Raw genomic sequence first — 26,796 nt, 5'->3', positions numbered from 1 at the left:
CCAAGGAAGAGAGAAGCTCTGGTAAACATCCTAGACCTTCAGCTGAGACCCCTAAAGGGCTAAACTCTAGGAGAAAGGGAGAAACCAGAAACAGATAATCCTTAACAGATCCTTAAATACCCCCAACTGGAACAAAAGAATGAGGAGATCGCCCTGTATTTTTTCTGCCTTCCAGAAGAAAATTAAATCCACTCTGGAAAGAGATAACAGTATCTATAAATATTTTCCATAGATAATGACCAGAATTTAATTAAAAAAATTATCAGGCATTCAAAGAAATAAAACCAAATGAGGAAAAATCAAGGGAACAAATAGATAATGGGAACAGACCCATAGGTGATCCAGGCAATAGAGTTATCAGACATGATCCTTGAATCTAGCCTTATATAAAAAGGATAATAAATCACAAGTGGGCTTGTTCCAGGGATGGGAGGTTGGTTTAATCATTGGAATCACTGGAAATGATTTAATGTAGTATATCACATTAACACTTAGGGGAAAAGATCAGAAATTTTTTAAATAAAATTCCACACCAATTTCTAATATTAAAAACTCTTAGCAAGCTAGAAATAGAGACTTTCTTTATTCTAGTAAGTATCTACAAAAACATTTTTAGCAAACATCCTTAATGTGAAAATATTAAATCTTTCTCCTATTAGATTCAAAATCTGATATGGATTTCTAATCTGAGACAAAATTTTGAATCAAATTCAAAATTGTACTGGATGTCCAGTCAGCACAATAAAACAAAAATAGAGGAAGAAGAAATATAATAATTATAAAAGAAGAAATAAAACTGATACTTATAGATGACATGATATTTATAGAAATTCCAAAATTTTGTACAAAAATTTGTTAGAATGACTATGCGAATTTGCAAGGTTGCTGGATATAAGAGCAATATACAAAAATCAATTGTATTTCTATATGTGAGCAAAAACAATTAGACACCGAAATTTTTAAAAGCTAAAAATACTATTTACAATAGCATAAAAAACCTTCAAAACCTGGAATATTCTAATGCTCTATAAAAAAATAATTCTAATGATCTATAAGTTAAAATATTAAAGACACAAAAAATTATAAAATATTATTGAGAAAAGTGAAAGAAAGCCTAAATAAATGCCACAGTCTTAGATTGGAACATTCTATATTAGTAAGAGTCAATTCTTCCCAAATTGCTCTCTAGATTTAATGCAATTCCAATCAGAAGCCCAGCAAATTTCTTTGCAGAAATTAAAATGCTGATTTTACAGTTTATGTGGGAATGCAAGAAAGTCTCAAAATTTATACACCAGTTATCAAGCCTTCTTATAAAACCAAGAGAATGAAGAGTCTAAGATTGGTACAAGAAAAAGTCAACCAATGGAACAGAATACAGGTCTTAGAACCAGACCCACACATACATGGTCACCTGATTTATGACAAAGATGCCACTGAAGTGCATGGAAAAAGGATAGTATTTTCAATATAAATGATACTAGGTCAATTATGTATTTCTATTCTTACACAACTAGGCTATTTAGTCTACTTCACTAGTTCACTTAGGATCTCAAATATCTACTACTCTAGTTAGCTCATTCTGCTGGAATAAAAAGCTTCATATCTCACTGCCTCTTGGGCAACCACTCCTGTCTCAAACATGTCCAAACCTGAACTCATTCTCATTCCCCTTCCCTCACTTATTCCTGTGTTCTCTATCTCTGTGAATGGTTCAGAGGAACATGATCAAAAGAAAAATTCTGGAAAAATGTGTTTTTGCCCTTTGACAGTTATGTTCTCTCCTGAAACAATTACATTCTATCTGTAAAATAGGTCAGAAATGGTGAACTTTGTCAAAAATTTAGCTTAAGCAATAATTCAGTCTGGGATTGTTCCCAGGGACTCTACTAGATGGCTTCTGGGTGACCTAAAGAAATCTTTCAGTTTCAAAATCCATCTCTAATGCAGCATTGCCCTGTTCCCTTGATTCAAAGATGCATTTCTTCACATCCTAAGGATAATGAAGTTAAGATAAAACATGTGAACTAAAAAAAGAAAAAGAGAAAGAAAGCGAGAAAAGAAAACTTTGCCTGTTTTGAAACAGAGGAGTAGGTTGTGATATTGCTTACACCAGGAGGAACTGAATTTTAAATTTGGGAATTAATTCTCGCTCTACATGTCTTCCACAGACTGCACCATGATAGAACACAGAAAAGTTATCATATACACGGAAGACAGACCATCACCGCCAGCAATGCAAATGCCAAAACGTAGAGTAGAACATGGAATTTCAAAACTAGCAGGAGCAAGTGGGCTAATTCATGTACCAAATAGGGCCATCTTTCAGACACTGAAAACATTTCTGGCTGGCTTTCAAGAGGTGCTGTTTGACTTTGACTTCTAATTATACAAAATTCAATTAAGAACAGTAAAAGAGTGTCTTTAACCAAATAAGAAGTGTAGATGAAAATGGTATTCTTGAAAGGCCTCAAAATTGCACTATTAATCTGAAAGGTGCTATAAAAGTAAAGATCATGAGTACATGTTCCGAAAAGCAACATGCTACCACCATAAATATAGGTCAAAGGTATTCAGAGCAGCCTTTACACTTCAAGCACGAAGACAGCTTAGTGTGTATGAATTGTGGGAGAACGTGGTAAAGTCAATGGACAAACAGATAACACTCAGAATAAGTACAAATACTTTCATATAAAATTTATTCTAGTCTTTTTTTTCGTCCACACCCTTCCTCTAGAAAAGTTGCTAACAGGTGAATGGTTCGGTTGCTCAATAGATCAACAATAGAAAAGCCTGGTAAGTCAAAGAACCAGGGCCTGAATTCTAACTGACACATCTGCACCCCCAACAGAGCCATCTCACTGGACATCCACACAGAAGCATCCTTGGGATGTCTGCATCACAGCTAAGAGCCATCTCGTTGGACAGCCACACAGAAGCATCCTCAGGGTGTCTGCATCGCAGCTAAGCAGATGGAGATGAGAGACATGCCCTCAGGGGATTGCTTACCTCTTTCTCGCACTCCACCTTTATCTTGGGACTGACCCCATGTCACCGGGGTGACTTTTGGGAAACAGCAGACAACAATGCAGGCCTAATTTGGACTTGGCAAAATTCATATGTGCCATGTTTCATTCTCTAAAAGGTAACATGCCTGCCCTGCTTATCTGATGGCGTCAGTGGTTAAATCCTAGCAAGGGAAGAGGTGAGAAGACTCTTTCCAAACTCTAAGTGCTATGCAAATGCCAATTTTTACCAGTGTCATCATAAAAACATAATGATTTATAACACCAGATATTAACACCCCTGCTACTCTGATTTAACTGTACACGCTGTTGGGTTACTGATCCAACTCTGCTCTACTGGGGTGCTCCAGATCTTTTCAGGTCTTAGATTCTATCTCAGGGCTTATTCTCAGGTTTTGAATAAAGTATCAAATGTTTCCCTGTTCTTATTCAAAGCACCATCTATTCAGGTAGTCACTTTTTTGAACTTACCTGGTCCAGTGATTTCTTATCGGTAAGAGGAATATGTTTCTGCAGAATTCACAGCAATGGCCTATCATCCAAGAATCTTTTCTGACCATGCCCTGGGTTAGGCTTCTTAGCTGCCTTTTATATCAAGAGGCCCAACACATAACTTCTTCTGCCTTCGCTGAGGTATGACTCAGCATTGAAAAACCTGCCTTTTTGTATTTTTCTTTTTCAAGGAGGCCAACTATTTTTGCAAAACAAACATTTGTTATATTAAGTTAATCCATCAAATACTACAAATTTCACTTACACACAGATTAGACAAATACGTTTCTTCACAAGCCTGGAGGATCATTTTTAGCCAGGACACCCCAAGACGGTACAGATGGGGAGATCAAACCTTCCCCAGAAGGAGTCCTGCAGTTAAATCTGGAGGCCTCTGGAAGAACATCAGGAGACAGCAGGAGGCCTGGGCTCCTGGCCCACCGATAAGAAAAGAAAATCTCCTGTTGGCCAACCTGGAGCCCTTCAAAAGCATGAAGTTCTCCCAATCCTCCCCGTATTCCCCCTTCCCTATGCACAGAAGTTAAACACACCCAATCGCCAAATACTCCTATCCTAGAAGGCAGAGAAATTACAAGTTTGCTTTGACAGAGTCATCAAAGGTTGGGACTGTTTGGGATTTTGTTTTCCAAACTCACTGCTGGCCTCGAGGAAGTATGACACCACCATTTTAAGCACAAGGCAGCTGTTCATCTTTGGCTGGAGTTCAATATAAACCTTACAAATGGTCTGCTAGCTCTATTTTTTAAATAATAATAATTTTGAAAAATCCCATAGTTACAGAAATCCCAATCTGGTGTTTTCACTATAAAGCCTTTTCTGCAGAACAGAGAAAACCATATATTCCAAACAAATGTCTGAGCCAGAAAGGTACTAGTAGGTTATTTCCACCAGATAAATGCAGTGGACAGATAATTAGGCAGATTGAAAATCAATGGCTAAAGCAGGCCCAAGGAATCAACACTGAGTAACAATTCTCTCTGAAATATGAAAAGACAAAAATCTACCAGCGAATAATTTATTATTCCAAAAGAGGCCCTTAACGGTTAAGTCACTGATTATACTTTTACTTAGGGGTAAAAATCAGACATCAGAAAACCTTCCCTTCATTCTGAAATGTTGGTCTGTTATAGATACCACAGTGGCTATATTTTATTTATAACTATCCCTACTAAGAACTCACATACAACCATCAGTGCATATATTCAACACCGTGACGTGTCCCCAAAGCCTGGCATGTGTCTCCTTCTTCTTTGTTTCCCTCATTACACACTGGAATATGCACAAGGGCCAAATGTTGGCAATGCACTCAAAATAAGCCTTTTATGGGGCAAGTTAATGTTCGTTATTATTTTAGTGTGCATATTTGTGGCAGAGCTTTACGCACAAATCTGTAAGTCCAGGAGAAACCAAAGTCATTCCTAAACCTTTGGACATCCTTGGGAAATCAATAGACTTCCAAGACCAAAAGCAAGAATCTTGACTTGGTGTATGAAATGAAAGCTGACAAATCCCTTGCAGAGTTTGTAAATGTGGGGTTCCCTCCCTCTCTGTACTCTCTTCCTTTGATTGTTATCTGCCTATTTCCCATGTAATTGCCAGGCTGTCCCACCACATGCTGTGTTTATACATTAAGTGCACTGAGTATGCAGTGGTGCTCATCTCTGCATCAGGCCCACCATTCTCACCTGACTACTGAACTGACTGACCCCCAAATACTAAGCACAAGTCAAGGTCGCTGGCTTGCTTTCTGTGTGCTACAGGATTGAACTAGCTGTTGCAGTATTTCTTCCCTTGACCCTTCTAATCCTCCAGAAATCCCTCCATGGAAGTTCTTCTTCACTGATGGACAGCCCCAAGAGCATACTCTGTTGAAGTTCTTTTGTAAAAAAAGTCTGGCCTCATTTTCAAAAAACAAAAATATTACAGACGTGGGCTGGGGGGTAGTCTATTATTCCCTTGTATCCAAATGAGAAGAGATACATTCGAGACACACACACATACACACACTCAGATATACTATATCATATATTTGTATATATTATATGCAAACACAGCTTTCCACTAACTTGAATTAGTATCATTTGTAAGCACCCTTACATGACTTCCATGTATGAATTTATTTTCGCCACCCTAACCCATTATTCAAAGTAGGCACTGAGCAACGGTGGGAAATGTTTTATCCCCAATAAGGTATATATTCTCCGATCACAAAGGATGCTTAGTTAATAGTGTCCATTGGCTTGCTCAGGAAAAGAAAACTATTTGGAAAATCTTCATTTTAATAACAAAAAATTGTCTTGCTGGCTAAACACTACCATTCAGAACACGTCCCTCATCATGCTCATGTCCTTCCCCTGAACTCCAAATCACCTTCCACAGACATACTCGGGGTTAGATGATGGCAGGGTGAGAAATGGGGGCCAGCCCCACCCGTTGGGATTCCTTGAGCCTTCATACCTGTGCTGATGCTCCTGCAAGACTTGATAAATGCTGATAAGAAAAGTTTGGTTTTTAAAACTCCCCACAACACAGTCCTTGTAGATTCGGAATTCTGCAGCCGTCACCGCCTCACCCTCAGGAATCTGGGATAAGTTGAACTTGAACTCTTTGTGGTGTCGCTGGCCAGGGGAGAACTCCTTCTCGTACTCCACTATAAGATTAAACAAGAGAGAGTGACAACTATTGTTACTTGACTAAGTGCCACAGGCTCACCTCAAGAAAGCTGCCCCGTTTTCATTCATAAATGGATTACCGGTTACCATTGGCTTAGGAGAGGGATTGGGGGCGGCGGGGTGGCAAGAACCAACGATGGCTGTGCTGTCAGATGGGCTGAGATTAAAATCGCTCATTTTACCCAAGGATTAAATAAAATTCTTAGATTTTTATTTGGTTTAAATACCTTACGTACTTGGTTGAAGTAAGTGGCATGAAAGCGAGTTACCTAAACTCTTGGCTTCAGTTTTCCTCACCTACAAAGGCAGGAATTAACAGGGCTTCCCAAGGAAGTTGTGAGAATGAGGAAAACGATGAGTAAGAACGTCCCTGGTGATCCTGGCCCCGGCCACCCCTTCCCGGCCCCCTTTCCTTACTGCTGCCTGGCCCCCTCTGGTCTGGTCATCTCCCCCCATCAAGCAGTTGGCATGACCCAGGGTAGCCCTGAGGCGAGCTCTGGGAGGGGTCCTCAGGGTGGGAGTGGGGTGAGCAGTGCATTCGGCCTCAGCCTGAAAGATCCAAGGGTCCTCGCATTTTGCCTGTTGTTCCGTAGAAAGTTTTGTGGAGGGGTTTAGGGTAAAGCTTCAGAGAAAATGCCGTTCTAACCCAGGTGCACTGCCCTCCCATCTCCCGGAACAAAGGGAGGGCTGCCGGCCTCTGAGGCCAGGGCCCCTCCACTCAGTCTGCATGCGGAACCCAAGTGTAAGGATAGACACGTGGAAGCGAATGACCAACAATATACCTTGCTATTTTTTCTAATGCTTTTCTAAAAACTGGGAAAGAATGGAGTCTGAAATCTTTTTTTTTTTTTAAATGAAATCTTTCCCCTGCACCAAGAGAAACTATAGAAAACTACAACCACTGATGATCATTTCTCAGAGTCAGCTTCCAGTTTTCTATGTAAAGTCCTGTGTGAGACACATAGTATCAACCTCAGATGCTTAACTCATAAACGTTGTAAAAGAGAAAAAGGACTGCTCTGCTTCCCACCATAAATTCTTGACTCTTTTCTCCAGGGTTTGGAAACGTTTCTACCCTACTGTTTCCGCTAGTTTTTTTCTTAATGGCAACCGCAGTGAAGTCTCATGAGCAAATTAATCCTTTATGGCAGAGTGTTCCCACGGCTGTGGGTAGGGGGAAAAAAATTCAAATTATTGGCCACCTCCAACTGCCCATTTTCTCCCACATATGTTGTTCTCCATAATCACCAGAAGCTTTGGAGATTTAGCTTCTTTAAAAAAAAAAAAAAAGCCAATAACTCTTTATAAGAACCTAAGGCCTCAATGGTATTTGTGGAAGCTAAGGAAAGCTAAGCCATCTATAGGTAGGAGGTTTTAAATAGAGCTTCTGAAACTGCCGTGGGACTATGCTAAATCTTTTAGATTCAAGTTATCTCTTTTTGGCGGGAGGGTTGTAAAAAAAAAAAAAAAGCTTTGGCTTGTGTAAGAGCTTGATATAAGTAAAAATATATATATATATTTTAAAATATATATACAAATATATATTTACATATTTATTAAATTATATATATATTTATCATATATATTAAATACATATATATTTTAAAAATTAAAAAAAATATCTAACCAGAAAGGAAGCCATGGTTCAGTCCCAACAAGAGAACAGGTTTTCTAATTAGTGGCTAAGCATGAAAAGCAATCTTGTTGGTGAGTTCACCAAAGGACACCCATACATGAGGGTGTATTGCTTTTCCCTAAAACTGATCTGCCTTTTAAGTGTGATATGTTATCATCAGTGGTTAAAAAGTGAATCAAATCTGATTTCCCAAAGGGACTTTGTAAAAAACAACAACAACAACAAAAACCCAACAAAACAAAACAACGAAAAGCAGTCACATAGCTTTTTTTTTATAGGGCCTTTTGGGTGCTTAAATTTTAATAGCAATAAGTAAAAATATATTAAGATACACTTGAAAGAATGCATAAGAATTCCTCAAAGAAGTCTTTCAATTGTTATTAATATAAACAACTAGAAAAAAGAAATCATAAATCATGGATGGGATACAAGATATAAGACAGTAACTTAAGACATTTTGGTCATAAGGAGTAAACAGAGATTTCAATAAATCAGAAATGTGGTAGCTAGTTTGGAGAAGTGCATCATCCCCACACCTCCCTGTATTCATACCATTGGGTGGTCCCCCCTCCCCTGGGGTGGGCTCTGTGACCTTCTCTGCACCAATCAAATGCAGCAACAGTAGTGCTGAGTGACTTCCAAGCTTTGAACTTCCTTCCACTTAGGTTGCTTGGAATGCTTATCTGGGGGAAAGATGGTTACCATGTAAGAAGTCCAACTACTCTGAACCTCCATGCTGTAAGGAAGCCCAAGCTAACCAGAAGTGAGGCTGTATGGTACATGAAGACACAGACGGAGGGAGAGAGGGAAGAGCCCAGTCAGCCTCCAACCCCTTCAGCTGAGGCACCACACCTGTTATAAAGATGCCATCTTAGATGCCCAACTCAGTGGAGATGCTGGGGGACCCCAACCCCAGCCAGCATCTGACTGCAACTGCAGGAGAGACCTTGCATAAGAATCACCCAGTTGAACATGGTCATTTCCCAAGACTGTGGGAGATGACAGCCCATTGTTTTAAGCCACTGTGATTTGGAGTGATTTGTTACACAGTAAGAGGCAACTGACACAAGAAGAAAAGGGAGGACAGGAAAGGGTGAGAGAAAGAGAAGGGGAAGTCTGACCTTGCTAGGAAGGGGAGAAACCACATACAATTCTTAAGGATTTTGAAATGCTGGGAGGCAGTATGTATGACTGAGGAGGAGTCCTGGCAAATGCTCACAGACAAATGTGAAGAGATAAAGAATCTAAAAATGAGAAAACAGGAGCATAGTTCAAAGCCTTTACTTCACTACAATATAAATTAGAACACATTGCCTTATATGAGCATTTTCCTATTTCCCTTTACTGAGACAACATTATCTCGAAGCACTCCGAATTTTCTTTTGCCTTTCCTTTTTCTCTGAGGAGATTCAGGAATCTGATTGCCCCCCACCTCGTTTTAAGCTCTCTCACTCAAAAACTTCACTCCACTGTCTTCTGAACCTCTCTTTATGCCTCTTGGCTGGAAATTATACCATCTTCTTCCCTCTTCCCACGATACCTCAGCCACCAGGCACTGGAGTTTGCCTGGAACTCTTTTCTCCCCTAGTCTTTTGCCTCCAACTGAATTTACATAATGTATTTGCTGATGTCTCATAGGGACACAAGAAAGAAATGCAGTGCATTTGATTCTTGTGTGTCTTTTGCCTCCAACTGAGGCTTCTTGTGTGTCTTTTTGAATGTGTCTTTTTACATGTGCATTTGAAGACCTGGGTGGTAAAACTGTAATGTTTCCAGTGAGCTTTGCATCCCCTGCCTTCAAGCTCTAGGATTCTGGACTATTTAAATATCAGACAATTCAAAATATGAGAGGTACTGAAAGGGACCAGGCTGAGTTCTGAATTCAGCACTCAGGACCTATTTTGCAGCCCTTAGCATTTTAGCTTTTCACGGGTGGTACCACACGCGGTATCCAATTAAGTAATAGCTATGAGTGTTGGTGAAGTGTCATACTGCCAAACTGGTTCTGAATTCTAGCTCCCTTTTTCTGACTTATGTGATGCCAAGCAAGACATTAGCCAAAGTTTCAATTATCAGTTAAATGGCAATAATCAAATTTCTTGGGATTAAGTGGGACAATCTCTACAAAATAGTCAATGGTAGAGTATTTAACTCAAATGTTAGCTGTGATCATCATCAGCTGATATTTGAGAATCTAGCTCTACAGACTTAGAGTATGTCTCTGCTGAGTAATTCAGATTTATTCAGGAGTCTTTAGATAGGGCCGATCAATGGTTCCTCTAAATTACCTGTTTAAGTTGAAGAGATGCATTCTGTGTAAAAGGTAGTAAGTAAAATCACTACACTGAGTGTCATCAGCCTTGGTGTTTGGCTAATGAATACAGTTCTGTGTTCTCTGAGGCAATAATTCCTAGAATTTTTCATTTCAAGGACCAGCGAAAATATTTTTCAATGGTAATGACCTTATACAAGGTCATCTACTTTTTCTGTTTGCCATTTGTAAAGACAATAAAACAGACAACAAACTGCATCCTTTTAACTCTATGATCATTTCTGAAGTTTTTCTTAACACCAAATAAAATAGAGAAGATATAACTGAAGAACATATACAATCCTTGAAATTGAATAAATTTAGCTTTATAAAACTCACTCTATTCTCTCTTTCTGCCTTAGACTATACCAGCTGAAATTTCAGACCAGCACTGGACCTTTGACCAACAAGTAGGAACCACAGCCCTAATGAATAAAAGTTAGTAGTTGAGGCTTAAAAATGTAAGTTATGTCATACTAAATATACAAAAGGATATACATATGCAATTTATGGAGGTAATGAGGTATCATAATAAGGAACTAAGGAAACCAACACCCAACTTAAAAACCAGAACATGAGCAGAACATTGACCAAGACTATGGTGCCATCCCCCACTCCTGCCCAAGAAGTATCGAGAATCATGAATAATGTCTAGCATTTTCTTGCCTTTTAAAAACTAACAGTTTTATTACATATGTACATATCACTAAATCAGAGTGTTGTCCTTTTTCTCCCTTAAAGTCTTTCAGGGACATAGTGGAAATTTTATAGGCACACATGGCGCATACAGGTACAGTCACAGCTAAGAACAAAGGCAGCCCAAGCTGATGGCCATACTGCCTGTCAGCTGGTGGGGACCTGCAGTGCCATGGATGGGCATGGCTGCTCTGTAGGCAATGAGTGACTAGTAATTCTTCTTCTTCAGCTCTACTTCATATAAATCCATGACAAACACGGACACTTTCTCAATAAGCGGTGGCAAGGATGTGGAGAAAGTAGAACACTTGCACGTTGATGGTGGGGACGTGAAATGGTGCAGCTGCTGTAGAAAACAGTTTGGCAATTCCTCAAACACAGAATCACCTCATGATCCAGCAATCCCACTTTTAAGTATACATGGGTATCTGAAACAATTGAAAACAGGGACTTGAACAGATACTTGTACACCCATATTCCTAGCAGCATTCCTAGTAGCCAAAAAGTAGAAGTCACCCAAGTGTCCATTGATGGATGAATGGATAAACAATGCGGTAGATGTATACAATGGAATATTAGTCAGCTTTAAAAAGGAAGGAAATTCTGACACAGACTACAACATGGATAAACCTTGAAGACATTATGCAAAGTGAAATAAGCCACTCAGAAAAAGACAAATATTATATGCACTTACATGCAGTACCTAGAGGAGTCAAATTCATAGAGACAGAAAGTAGAGGATGGTTTCCAGGGGCTGGGGTGGGAGGGCTGAGGAGTTCGTGTTCAATGGGGAACAGAGTCTCAGCTTGCGAAGATAAAAACGTTCTGGAGATGGACAGTGGTGATGGTTGCACAACAATGTGAATGCACTTAATGCTGCAGAACCTGTACACTTAAAAATGGCTAAAGTGGGAAATTTTATATTAGGCATATTTTACCATATAAAAACTAAAAACAGACTTTCTTACATGATCACAATGCATGACCACACCTAAGTTAAAATGATTCATTGTTGTTCTCTAATACCTAATCCATAATCAAATTTCCTCAAATACCTAAAAAAACTGTCTTTCTGCTTTTGGTTTATTGGAATCATTAGCCAAACAGAATCCACTCACTATACTTGGTTGTTCTGTCTCCTAAGTCTCTTCCAAATGAGCAAACCAGAAACAGAAAGAACTCCACTAATCTGATCAGGAGTCCATCTAACAAACCTACAGCTAACAACATTCTTAATAGTGGCACAATCAAACCATTTTCTTTAAAATCAGCAAGAAGGCAAAGATGTTCATTTTCAGTCTTGGAGTCCAGTTCAGTGTTGCTAAGATTAAATAATAGTAAAGGAAGAACTCTATTCCAAATTTTTGAAACTAATAAGAAAATTTATAGCAGACTACTTCCTTGACTGTCTCAGTGAGTTCGAGCTGCTATAACAAAAATACCATAGACTGGGGGCTGAAACAACACTTATTTCTCCCAGTTCTGGTGGCTAGAAGTCTGAGATGAGGGTGCCAGCATGGTTGGGTTCTTGCTGAGGGCCCTTTTCCTGGCTAGCTCCTCACTTAGCCTTCCTTGGTACGTGCATGAGAGAGAGATGGTGTGAGCTCCAGCCTCTTCCTCTTCCTGTAAGGACAGTAATCCCATCATGGGGGGTCCACCCTCATGACCTCATCTAGACCTAATTACCTCCCAAGACCCTACCTCCTAATACCATCTCATTAGGGATTAGGGTTTTATCCATATGAATTTTAGGGGACACACACAGTCTATAACACTGACCTTAAAGGTCTCATATTATTTGTTCCATTACCTTTCGAATTTGTGGTTTGGAATTTTTGCATTTGTGTTCATAAGCAACACTGGTGATGATGGACTCACCTCATACAGTGTTGTTCGATTTCAAGTTATACCCGCTCTTGGAATAAGTTGGAGGAAATGATCTCTTCCTTCAAAGTCTGGCAAACTTATCTGTAAAATCATCTAATCCTGGTGTTTTCCTTTGGGGTAAATTTTTAATTACTCATTCATTTTCCTTTCAATGTAGAGAATTACTCAAGTTATCTACTTCTTTTTAAGTCATTATGCATTTTCTAGAGGTTTGTCAATTGGGGCAGAATTTATCCAATTTATTGCCATGAAATTTTTCAGAGTATTCTCTTATTATTTAATCTCTGCTCTAACTACAGCTTTTTCATTCTAATGTTATTTGTGAATTCCCTTTTTCTTGATTTGTCTTACTGGAGGTCAAATTTTTTTCTCACTATTGCTTAATTTGATTGTAATATTGATATTTTTCTTTTTTGAAATGTTGAAAGCAAAGAACTTTTTATGACTTGTTACAAGTAAGGAGACAGGGTCTGTAATATTGATATTTTAATATGTTTTCTGAATAGTGTCCTGCTAAGTCTAAACTATTTTAACTAAAGTTGTCTAGAGAAAAATAAAGATACAACCTGTTATAAGTGAAAATATAAAAGAGAAGAAAGAGGGGAGAGTGAGTGGGAAAAGCACAGAACAATCTTCCTATTTAATATGTTTAGTCACATATTCATTACTTTCTCATTAACTGGACTCACTCAGTGGTTAATTCGGCATGGCTTAGTTAAGGCAAAATTACATTCATTGACAATAAATTCTACATTTTCCAAATGTTTCATGCTTCCACTTACAGTCATACACCAAACTTGAAAAACTTGAGTCTTCTAAAAAAAACAGATAACAAAACAACAATAGTAACAAAAATCCCTGCCATTCCCTTGACTACTGTAAACAATTTATTATGCTATGGCACAAGTTTATTAAACTGTAGGCAACAAGGACAGTTCTGGCTGGTCTTTCAAGGCTTGTAACAACAGTGGCTTTCTGATTTTTATGTTGTAAACATTCAAACTGAAATAGTAATAGAGACACTAAGCTGGACCCTCCAGCTCACCTGTTTAACACAATGAGCTAACTCACTTTACCCTCTGCGGTGCACCAATTATTTCCAAATATTCATTTCTATTAATGTTTTATTAAAATCACAAATATCCAGAAGAATCTATTTTCCTGGATGCCAGTTTTTCCCGAAACTGACTTTTTCTAAACTTTCATTTTATTTTAAATAATGATAGACTTACAAGTAGTTGCAAAAATAGCTGAAAGGAATGAAAAAACAGTAGAGAGATCCCATGCAACATCTTTCATAACTGAGTAACAGTAACAAAACCAGGAAATGGATGTTGATATAATACCTTAACTAGACTACAGACCCTACTTTGAGCTCACCAATTTTTACATGCATTTGCTGGTGTGTATGTGTGTGTATAATAATAATTCTGTGACATTTTATCACATGTATAGATTCCTATAACCACCACCACAATCCAGACACAGAACTATTCTGTCCCTGCAAAGGAAATCCTTTGAGCTACCCTTTTAATTCAAATGACTTTTTAAGACTAGACCCAGCACATACCTTAGAAAGAGCTGTAGGACCAACATGAAGCGCCTACAGATCATTGTTAGTAGTAAGGGTTAACCAAGTCACTTTCTATTTTTTAAAACGTTTTAAAACCACTTTCATACCGAAATACAGATGTTACCATCACTCTAGGTTGGGAAGATGCTCAGTAGCCACAACCATATACATGTCTTACAGTGGAAAAATTTGCAGACTTCAGCTAACATAGGAGAATACACTCAAGCACTTAAGTCAATAAACATGTGTCATGAGGAAAGACTTAAACTGAATAATTGCAGCCTTGACAGAGTTCCATTAATATCAAATAACCACATTGTTGCCCACTTATAAGGACTACTATTAAGAAGCAATCAGACATTTAGTAAAAATCTATACAACATGTATTTTTTTCACTATCAAGAAAAATTTAACATCTTCAACCATAAATGGGACAGCATAAAAAGAATGGTCTCCTTTTTTTTTTTTTAACATATATTATTTGTTTCAGAGGTACAGATCTGTGATTCAACAGTCTTGCACAATTCACAGCGCTCACCACAGCACATACCCTCCCCAATGTCTATCACCCAGCCACCCCAATGAAGGGGGGGAAATCGGAAGGGGAGACGAACCATGAGAGACTATGGACTCTGAAAAACAAACTGAGGGTTCTAGAGGGGAGGGGGGTGGGGGACGAGTTAGCCTGGTGATGATACCCATTAGTATCTCATTAAAGAGGGCACGTTCTGCATGGAGCACTGGGTGTTATAGGCAAACAATGAATCATGGAACACTACATCAAAAACCAATGATGTAATGTATGGTGGTTAACATAATAATAAAAAAATAAAAATAAAAAGAATGGTCTCCCATACCTCTGATTTTTTTAAAAAATTCATTTAAAATTTTTAAATAAAAAGAAAAGAAAAAAGGGGAAAAAAAGCAGTTCACCCATTTCTCCCACCCTCCACCCCTGCCTCCTGCAACCACCAATCTGTTCACTGTATCTGAGCTTGGGTTTTTTTGTTTTGCTTTAGATTCCACATAGAAGAGAGATCATATGGTATTTGTCTTTCTCCAACTTATTTCACATTGAGGCCTACCCATGTTGTCACAAATGGCAAGATTTCATTCCTTCTTATGGTTTGGTAATACTGTGTGTGTGTGTATATATATATACACACACACACAATTTCTTTATCCACTGATGGACATTTAGATTGTTTCCATGCTTTGGTTCTTGTAAATGATGCTGCAATGAATATGGGGGGGGGGGTGTATGTATTTCTTCCATTTAGTGTTTTCATTTTCTTTGGATACCTAGAAGTGGAATTGCCAGATCGTAGGTTCTATTTTTAATTTTCTGAGGAGACTCCATATGGTTTTCCACAGTGGACGCACCAATTTACATTCCCACCAACAGTGCACAAGGGTTACCTCTTCTCCACATACTCACCAGCACTTGCTATTTCTTGTCTTTTTGATACCAGTCATTCTAAAAGGTGTGAGGTAGTATCTCATTGTGGTTCTGATGTGCATTTCCCTGATGATTAGTAATGTTGAACATCTTTTCATGTGCCCTTTGGCTATCTGTTGTGTTGTTTGAAAAACATGTCTATTCAGATCTTCTGCCCATTTTTTAATCAGATTTTTTTGGCTATTGAATTGTATGAGTTCTTTGTATATTTTGGATATTAGCTCCTTATCAGGTATATGATTTGCAAATATGCTCTCATTCAATAGGTTGCCTTTTCATTCTGTTGATGGTTTCCTTTGCTATGCACAAAGTTTTTAGTTTGATGTAGTCCCACTTGTTTATTTTTGCTTTTCTTGTTTTTGCTTTTGGTGTCTAGATTCTAAAAATCATTGCCAAGTCCTATGTCAAGGAGCTTACTGCCTAGGTTTTCCTCTAAGAGTTTTATGGTTTCAGGTCTCACATTTAAGTCTTTAATCCATTTTGAGTTAATTTTTGTGTACAGTGTAAGACAGTGGCCCAGTTTTACTGTTTATTGAAGAGACTATCCTTTCCCCATCTGTGTGAATTTATTTCTGGGCTCTCTATTCTGTTCCACTGATATATGTATCTGTTTTTATTGCAATACCATACTGTTTTTATTACTATAGCTTTGTAATGTACTTTGAAAACCAGGGAGTATGATATCACTATGTTGTTCTTTCTCAAGATTGTTTTGGCTATTTGGGTCTTTTGTAGTTTCATACAAATTTTAGGATTATTTGTTCTATTTCTGTGAAAAGTACCACTGGAATATTCATAAGGGTTGTACTGAATCTTTATATTGCTTTGGATAGTATGGACATTTTAACAATTTTTCCAATCCATGAGCATGGAATATCTTTCCATTTATTTGCTTCTTCAATTTCTTTCATTAATATCTGATAATTTTCAGGTCTCTGAATTCCTTGATTAAATTTATTCCTAGATTTTTTATACTTTATCCTCATTACCAAATTTTAATTTTTGCCAAAATTAATGTGTTTTTTTCTTAGTATAGTTGACACACAATGTTATATTAGTTTCAGGTGTATAACACAGGGATTCATTCATGGCAGTACTGATTTGTGTTTTATGCTATTTTATTCTTTTTAATGTAATTGTAAATAGGATTGTTTTCTCAATCTGGTAATTCATTAGTGTTAAGAAATGCAACAGATTTTTGTGTATCAATTTTGTATCCTGCAACTATACTAAATTTGTTTATTCTAACGGTTTTTGATGAAGTCTTTAGGGTCTTTTTTTTTTTTTTTTAATACATAACATCATGTCTTTTGCCAATAGTGGATGTGTCTTTTTTCTCACCTAATTGCTCTGGCTGGGATGTCCAATACTACATTGAATAAAAGTGGCAAGAGTGGACATTCTCGTCTTATTCCTGATCTTAGAGAAAAAGCTTTCAGCTTTTCACCACTGGGTATGATGTTGGCTGTGGGCTTGTTATATATGGCCTTTATTATGTTGAGGTACGTTCCCTCTATACCTGCTTTGTTGAAAATTTTTATCATAAATAGTTGTTGGATTTTGCCAAATGCTTTTTCTGCATCTATTGAGATGATCATATGATTGTTTAAAAAAGATTTTAGAGACAGAGAGAGAGAAGAGAGGGCACAAATATGAGTGGGGGAGGGGCAGGAGAGGGAGAGAGATTTTTTTTTTTTTTAAGATTTTATTTATTTGACAGAGAGACACAGTGAGAGAGGGAACACAAGCAGGGGGAGAGGGAGAGGGAGAAGAAGGCTTCCTGCGGAGCAGGGAGCCCAATGCGGGGCTCGATCCCAGGACCCTGGGATCATGACCTGAGCCGAAGGCAGACGCTTAACGACTGAGCCACCCAGGTGCCCCCCTAGAGATCATTTTCAAGGCACCATCAAGCAGGGTTTCTCAACCGTGGCACTCCTGCCATTTGGGACACATATTCTCTGTTGTGGGTGCTGTCCTGTGCCTTAAAAAAAATTTTTTTTTAAGATTTTATTTGAGAGCGAGCAAGAGAGAGAGAGAGAGAGAGTGCGCGCACAAGTGCGGGGGAGGGGCAGAGGGAGAAGGAGAAGCAGGCTTCCCGCTGAGGAGGGAGCCCGATGTGGGGCTCGATCCCAGGACTCTGGGATCATGACCTGAGCCAAAGGCAGATGCTTAATGACTGAGCCACCCAGGCGCCCCTGGAGAGAGAGAATCTCAAGTAGGCTCCATGCCCAGCACGGAGCCCGACATGGGGCTTGATCTCAAAACCCTGAGATCATGGCCTGAGCCGAAGGCAGACGCTTAACGACTGAGCTACCCAGGCGCCCCTGGAGAGAGGGAATCTTAAGTAGGCTCCATGCCCAGCACGGAGCCCGACATGGGGCTTGATCTCAAGACCCTGAGATCATGGCCTGAGCCTAAATCAAGAGCCAGCTGCTTACCTGACTGAGCCACCCAGATGCCCTAGATGATCATATGATTTTTATCCTCTGTTAATCACATTGACAGATTTGCAGATGTTGAATCATCCTTGCATCCCTGGAATGAATCTCATTTGATCACGATGTAGGATTTCTTTTTTTTTTTGGCACCTCTTACCCCCTTCACCTATTTTGCCCATCCTCCAACCCCCTTCAGTCCCCTCTGGCAAATACTAGTTTGTTCTCTGTATTTTTTATTTTGTTTCTGCTTTTGTTTGTTCATTTGCTTTTTAGATTTCACATATAAGTGAAATCATATAGTATTTATCTTTCTCTGGCTTATTTTGCTTAGCATAATACCCTCTGGGTTTATCCACCTTGTCGCAAATGCCAAGATCTCATTCTCTTTTATGGCCAATATTCTGTTGTGTGTATGTATATGTGTGTGTGTGTATGTATATGTGTATGTATGTGTGTGTATTTGTGTGTGTGTGTGTGTGTAGTATCAATGTCTGTCGATAAACACCTAGGTTGTTTCCCTATCTTTGCTATTATAAATAATGCTGCAATAAACATAGAAGTGCATCTCTTTTCAAGTTAGTATTTTTATTTTCTTATTTTCTTTTTTTTTTTTAAAGATTTTATTTATTTATTTGAGAGAGAGAATGAGAGACAGAGAGCAGGAGAGGGAGGAGGGCAGAGGGAGAAGCAGACCCCCCGCTGAGCAGGGAGCCCGACGCGGGACTCCATCCCGGGACTCCAGGATCATGACCTTAGCCAAAGGCAGTCGTTTAACCAACTGAGCCACCCAGGCGCCCCAGTATTTTTATTTTCTTTGGGTAAATACCCCATAGTGGAATTACTAGATCATAGGGTATTTCTACTTTTAATTTTTTGAGGACCCTCCATATTGTTTTCTACAGTGGTCATACCAATTTACATTGGTGTATGATCTTTTTAATGTGTTGTTGAATTCAGTTTGCTAATATTCTGTTGAGGATTTTTGCATCTGTGTTCTTCAGGGATATTTCTGAAGATTCATACTTCCAATTTCAACTGCAGAGCACTAATGGGAAGAATGTCTTCACTGCGATTGAGAAAAGAAATTTACGTCTGTAATTCATTATATCAGACTAATCTTTTTTTTAGATGACCTGGTTTCTCTGGTTGCTTTTATAATGTCATTGTCCTTGGTATGCTGCAGCTTCACTGTAACATGCCCAGCTGTATGTTTCTTTTTATTTATTCCACTCAGATTACATTGCACTTCATGTATCTGTGGATTCCTATCTTCCATTAGTTCTGGAAAATTCTTAGCCTTTAGCTCATTGATTAGGGCTCTCCTCCATTCTCTTTAGTGTCTCCTTCAAGAGTGATAATTAGATGTGTACCACAATTTCATCCTAATTTCCACTGCTCTTAACTGTTTTTTGGGGGTTTTTTTTTTTTTTTTTTTTTTTTTTAAGTCATCGATCTCCTCGTCTCTTGGCTGGAAAATTTCTTTAGATTTATCTACAAGTTCACCAATTCTCTCTTCACCCATGTTTACTGTATAGTTTAAGCCATCTATTAGTTTTTCATTTTAAGAGTTTTAAAATTTTCTACTCATTCCATCTGTCATCATTGTTGCTATGTGGTCTGTCATTTTCAATCGTCAATTGTTCTGTATCACATTATGCATTGTACTATTCTTTATTCTTTATGTATTTCCTAGATAGCGATCTTATAATTTCTCACTTGGTGTCTGTTTTCTGTGAAATCCTTGGTGAACTTAAATCTGCATTGCCATCCCATCCCTCTGATGACTTCCATTCTGGTGGTTTATCTCCTTGCGTGTTTGCAGATTGTTAGGTAATTTTTTATTGAAATTCATCCTCAATGTTTAAATTGTTTGCTTTTCTCCAAAAAAAGAAAAGCATGTACATTTGCTTTTATGAAGAACATTATTGACCTGGACCCAGTTATCTCCCCTTTGGGGGCTTAATGAGGGAATCCCCGGGACAGTTCTCCCACCTCGGCCTAGACCCTGAGCTGGTCTCACGATCTTCAGGAGTGTTGGTATTTGCATTCACAGAAACCCAGCTTTTATGTTTTTTTTGCTCACAGTAACACACTCAGGGGAGTCCTCAAAGATGTCCCTGCATCCCTGACATCCATGCTGTAGACTTATTTGCTTTTGTTTACCCTGGATCTAGTCATATTTTAGCAGGAGGGCCTTACAAATTATCTAGTCTGCAATATTTCCAGAATTTGAAGTCTTAATTTTATCTGCTATGTTTGGAAAACAACATTTGGGACACATTCCTCTCAACTCCTAAAGATGTTATAAAACACGCCTAATGTTTGAAGAGTTTACAAGCATTTTCATACATATTAGCTCATCTGTTTCTCAGGATAGTCCCAGAAGGTAGGGAGAGCAAATATTATCACCATCAGAGCAATACGAAGCTGAGGCCAAAGGCAGTTAAGGGGCCGCCCTATGGCACTCACTTTTATGATTTCAATTATTCCTTTATGCTAAGGCCTCCCACATTTCCATCTCCAGCTCATTGCTCTCCCTTAAGGAATGTGTTTATCTTACTACCTGGTACACTTCATCCAGATGCCCCTTATGCATGTGAAGCTAACATGCACAAAATGAAACATCTTCTCCCCCACCAACGTGCCCCTGTAGCTTTACCGCTGTCCACCGTCACTCCGAACTGGCCAGTTAATCACCAACTCTGTTTGATTTTAATCTTCTGGAACTGCACCATCCAATATGTCCAATATAGTAGCCACGTGCACTAGCCACATGCTGCTATTTCAATGTAAATGAATTAAAATTTAAGATTCGGTTCCACAGTCACACTTGCCACACGTAAGGGGTTCAATGCCCACATGTGGCTGGTGGACACTGTATTGGCAAATACATCACAGAATGTGTCCATCATCGCAGAAAGGTCTATTGGATGGCACTGTTCTGGAGGTTTCGCTAACCCCCCTGTCCTGCCCCCTCCGTGACCACTGTCCTTGTTCGGAGCCGTCCCGCTGCCTCAGACTGTGCCCCTTGCCCACCCTCTCTCCACACTGCAGCTAGTACTACAGTCCTAGACCCAGACTTGTAAATTACCTGCTCAGATGCTTCAATCTATTCCCCTGACATTCCAGCCTCGCTCTTGACCTTTTCCTGCCTCAAGCTTCACTCTTGGGAGATATTAAACTGCTCTATTTTTCTGAACACCTTCCCCAGGACCTCATGCCTCTCCCTTATTTATACAACCTCCTTGTCCCTTCAAAGACCTTCTCCTTCCTCACCTCCAGGATACAGACTTTTATAGGCTCCAAATTTTGAAGATGCTTTGATGCTTCTATGGAATTCTAAATAAAAACAATTTATTAAAGCCACACCTACCATTAAAGTGCTCAATTCTGCCATAATTTTGAGTGCTTTGGTGAAAAACATCAAACTGAAACTCTTTTTAAAGTATATGTCTCATGGAACACTACATCAAAAACTAATGAAGTACTGTATGGTGACTAATAGAACATAATAAAAAAATAATGTCAATATGGAAAAAATAAAAAATAAATAAAATCCTAAAATGTGATTTAAAAAAATAAAGTATATGTCTCCACTCAGTGCTAAATGTCCCTCTTTTGTAAAACTCTCACCATTACTTGCCATACTTATTGGGTAATGCAGCAAAATTTTAAATCTTACCTCAAGATTGAATTCCAGGAAGCCTTCCTTAACTGCCTTCCTCTACCCTCTGTATCCCTGGTTGGTTTGGGGACCTCCACTCTAGGTTTCTATAATGTCCCACACAAATTTTCAGCATTCGCCCCACCTTATATTAAAATCATTGTTCGTGTGTCTACCTCTCCCGCTGGACCGCAAGCCCCTCAAAGATAGGGTCCATGTCAGGTTCACTTTAACACCTCTGATAGAGGAGAGGGTTCAAGAATGTTTGTTGAATGAATGCATAAGCCAGGACTGAGGTCTGCTCCATACTCTTTCCTGGGCACAACAGTATCCCCAGTGGGCAAAAGGAGCCAGAACAGAACCCAGGCTTTGGACTCCAGCCCTAGCCCCAGTGATCTTTCTTCAAGACCCAAGGGCATTCTCCAGAGCACAAACAGCTAAACTAAGGGACCGACTCAACACATCTGTGCGGGTTTGTTTTTTTTGAAGGAGCAGCACTATAAGCCCGGAATACCAATTAGCATATTGCTTTGCACTCTGAGTTCAGGACGCAGACTCCAAGCATGTGAAATTTTAAAAAGCCAAAGAAAGAAATTAATCTGTTCAAATTACTTCAATTATACTCAAGCCATATCACAAGGTCATCATGCACAAGAAGGACGGAATTAATTTTAAAATCATATCCTCAATTCAGAGAAACAGACCTCTGATACACACACACATTCCCTTTCATTGTTTTTTTAAAAATTGAAGTGAAATTTACATAACATGAAGCTAATCGTTTTAATGTGAACAGTTCGGGGGCATTTAATACATTCACGAGGTTGTGCAATCACCACCTCTGTCTGGTTCTAAAACATTTTAATCATCCCAAAAGCCAGCCCCCTCCCCATTAAGCAGCAACTCCCCATTCTAGCCCCTGGCAACCACCAACCTATGTTCTATCTCTATGGATTTTGCATGGTCTGATTAGATCATATGAGTGGAATCATACAATCCTTTGTGACTGGCTTCTCTCACTTAGCATAATGTTTTCAAGGTTCATCAGCAGTGTTACCATGTATCAGGACTTCATTCCTTTTTACGGTCATGTAATATTCCTTTGTATGCACACATATTTTGTTTATCCATTTGTACACTGATGGACACTTGGGCTGATTCTACCTTTTGGCAATTGTGAATAGTGCCTCTGTGAACGTGTGTGTACAGGTATTTGAGTGCCTGCTGTCAATTCTATTATGTTTCGCTTCGGCTTTTCCTCTTCAGTTTTCCTTCTCAGCCACTGATTCCCTAGAATGAATGCTGGATGGGTTGATGATTATCCATCAGAGTGAAATCATGGCCTGTCCCCAAACACAAGGGTGGTTAGCTAGGCATCCTCCTCCCCAGGGCCAAGCTATGCAGGACATCTGGGAAGAGGCCGGGGAATGAATGGGTGTCGAGTGAACATGCCCAGCACAGGCTGAGGCACACAGTAGGTTCACAGTAAGTGTTTGCTCTGTCTGAATATAAACAAGGTTACTCCAGAAGAGTTACAGAAGAGATGAAGAGGAGGAGACTAGATGTTGGAGACCAACAGTCAAAAAGAAGAAAAGGATAGATCAGAGGTCAACATGGCGGAAGGGGTGACAAGAGAGACTTAGGATCATGCTGGGGAGAGAGTGTCTTGTCAGAAGGAAACCCTGGGAATGTTGAAAAAGAGCCTAATCAAATGGCTCGCTTACTTTCTTGAAAGCCGGGAGTCTAGTATCCAGGAAGGAATGCCTCAGCCTTGAGGTGAGGTCAAGATGCATCAAGTTACCTGTTTGAGCTCTTGCAATAGCTACACAGTGGCCATAAAATCTGGAAACAAAGGCAATATTATTGTATCATGTATTAGGATGTAATATTAATACTTCATTTATGATGGATTTGCCTGTGCTTACGGATTTGGTGACCACCCTCTACGTGGGCGGTAGGAACGAATCTAATTGGATCCATGAGGGGGCGTGAGAGGCAAATGAGAGGCCTGTGCCAAAATGCTCCGTAACCACCCAACGGGGTTATAAAGTGCTAGATGATGCATTCCTTTTATCAAGATCACTACCATCAGGATTTTTCTTCATCTTCAGCCCTTATTCATTCAAGCCAATAAATTGTACGGTTTCCATCAGAACTTTTGCAGAGAAAGAGTGTGTGCAAATGAGCATGTGAAAAATCCACAAAATGAAAAATCCGTCCTCAAATGATTGAGAATTGAACTACGTTAGGCAACAGTTTCTCCCATTGGGTGGCAGCTTACATAAACACAAAACCCTGCCTTTCTCCACGGTGGACTTCTGACCATGACAATGGAGCTATCTGGTTTAATGAAACATTCAAGTTCTAAAAATTAAAAGTAACTGACAGGCCAATTCCTTGCTTTGGTTCCCAGGGTTACCAGGGTTTCATATTCCTATCAAGTTACACTGCATCAGATGACCTGTTAGTATTCAAAGCACAGCGTCGAAAGTGCCAACGTGGGGACGCGGGGAGAGTCCTTTCTCATGATCCCTCCCGACCTCTCCTCCCCGTGATTGGTCCAGGGTGGCCTGACCCCGGGAAGTCGGGGCCAGCACGCATCCCTACTTGGAGGCATCTTCACGGACCTCCCTCTTCACCTTAACAACACCCAAACCTACAGAAGAAAATGCAGGCGTGTTACTGCTGAAGGCTAGAACTCCCCTCAAACGTATGGCCCACAGGGCAGGGAATTTGGTTCTGTTCCCTTATGTGTCCTGGGTGTATATAGCAGTGCCTTGCCCAAGGCAGGTGGCCAGTGTGTATGTGATGACTGAGTGAACGACTCATCTAGAGCCAATGGAACCGCACTTCTCAAGCACTGGGCGGGCTGGCCTGGGACAGACCCTTGACTCTTTCCTGGCCAAACGAGGACCAGCAGTTCCAAACTGAGATGTGACCATGGCTGCCAGGCTATGTGGGGGACGTGGGCTTATCACGTCCAGGGGTTCTAAACAAGAGAATGGAAAAATACCACCATGGGGTACCAGACAGCCTCTGTAGCATGGCCGTGTGATATGGACACACAAACAAGGAAAAGAGCCATTCCTTTCCTTTAATAGACAAAACTTGGATCCCCACATCCTTACAAAAACACAACAAATGCTTCTCCCAGAACCGTTCTCAGAGAAAATCTTTCCTTTTCTGGGACAATAAGCCCTCCTGGTTCCTTCTGAGCGATCGCTGTGCTGGTCCGTCCAGCCCTGTTTGGTGCTAAGTGTGTGTAGGCGATGCTTCCTAAGTCAAAAAACAACAACCGAAAGAAGCTCGGCAAGATTCAGCGCTTGAATGTATGGTTTGGGGGGAAAAAACACAAAAAAACCCACAAAGAAACCCAACAAAACAACAAAACACAACAGCCAACACCTACAAGAGGCTTTTAAAGCATGGGAAAAGCGGTTAGAAATGCCTATGGCTCCCAACTTCCTGTTCCTAAAAATATCATGTAACTTCTCAGTTAACCAAATAACCCTTACCCCAACAACATCATTTCTTCCAGTTTTACTTCTAAGACTAAAATCGGGCCCAATCCGCGAGGTACTTCTGGGTGCTTTTACTCCCCAGTGAGGACAACAGTGGATGATATGAAATCAGAAAGACAGGACGATGCTGGGAAACACTCAAGTGTGACAGATGTGTGATATGCTCTTATTTGTGTTTTTCATTTGGTTCTGATTTACTAATTAACAAATGGAGCAAGAAAAACATATTCGGGTTGGGTTGGAAACGTCTGCTTTCACAGCTCAGCATCTCCACTTCCTGGAGCCTTCAGTGAACTAATCATCTTGGATTTGTTGCTCTGTGATAATTCCCATGTCTAACGTGGCCTTGTCATTTCACTGCAGGGTTGAGTTTAGGAAAAACCAAGCTGGAGAAGAACATTCTTATCCAAGCATATATCTGAGGGAAGGAAGGGGGCGGGGGGCGGGGGAGGCAAAAGGAACAACAAAGCAACCAGCCAAAGGTTTCTCAGTTACTCGCTCTCCCCTTCTAATTCAAAACATTATACTTTATTATTGGGGCAGCACCAGAGAGCACATTCCTTACTCCGGTGATTCACTTCATTTTCCTGAGAACACAATGGAGAGAGTCTCTCAGTGTAAAGTTACTGATTTGCCTCCAGATCAAGTCCAAGCTAAACTGCTCACTTAACATTTTGTTTCCCCTGAAGCACAGCAGGTCCACATGGCGCGAGAGTCCGCAGGGCGGGTGGCTCCTGCCTCCAAGTCACAAGATCTTGATTCTTTCAGGAGCTCAAGTCACAGATGGATGAGACCAGCAAACAGGCCTGGCAAACATGGGCCGGGGAAAGAGCTGAGGAGTGCTATAAAGATGATAGAAAAATCACCAAGGACATTTGCTGTTGGTTTTCACATTGACATGGGGCTGTGATTTATTTGGACCAATATTCTGGCCTCGTTAGGGTGGACTGAAGTGATCAAAAGTCATGGTTCATAAGACGGAAAAAAAAAAAAAAGACAGATGAGAGGAAATGAGTGGATGGGGGGGCTGACTAGGGGTCCCTAGGAGCACCCCACATAAGTCAGAAAGCACATGTTAACAAAGGAATCGACCATGCAGCCATGGAAAGACAGTGGAGTCCCATTCCATGGGCGACTGTCCTAACCCCCAGTGTACCCTCGTCTCACGCACCTGTGTGGCTCATGTATATGCGGTTCTACCTCGTGCTGCCTCTCAGTTCACCCACATCAGGCTCTCTTGCTAGCCTATTCTCTTCCCACCTGGTATTGGCAATAACCAGGCAAACCAAATTAAGAGGAGAGGAGGAAGAAGAAAAAGTCAGGGTAATTATTCAGACTATCTTTGTTCAGTAGTGCCTTCCCCACGAAAACCTTCCACCAAAGTAATTAGTAATCAGGGC

At 39.9% G+C, this 26,796-nt stretch overlaps 1 protein-coding gene across 1 annotated transcript in view; it reads right to left on the bottom strand.

The window, feature by feature from the left end:
* BMP6 (bone morphogenetic protein 6) overlaps positions 1-26,796 on the bottom strand; it is a 154,023-nt gene that overhangs the window by 22,618 nt on the left and 104,609 nt on the right. Inside the window, exon 2 of the mRNA XM_035030819.1 lies at positions 5,997-6,189. Coding sequence (XP_034886710.1) covers positions 5,997-6,189 — 193 coding nt within the window. The remainder of the gene's footprint in view (positions 1-5,996; positions 6,190-26,796) is intronic.

The sequence above is a fragment of the Mirounga leonina genome, unplaced genomic scaffold (assembly GCF_011800145.1).
Source record: "Mirounga leonina isolate KUSES-001 unplaced genomic scaffold, KU_Mleo_1.0 Mir_366, whole genome shotgun sequence".
In the NCBI taxonomy this organism is placed as follows: domain Eukaryota; kingdom Metazoa; phylum Chordata; class Mammalia; order Carnivora; family Phocidae; genus Mirounga; species Mirounga leonina.
This window is presented reverse-complemented; position numbering and strand designations above follow the sequence as displayed.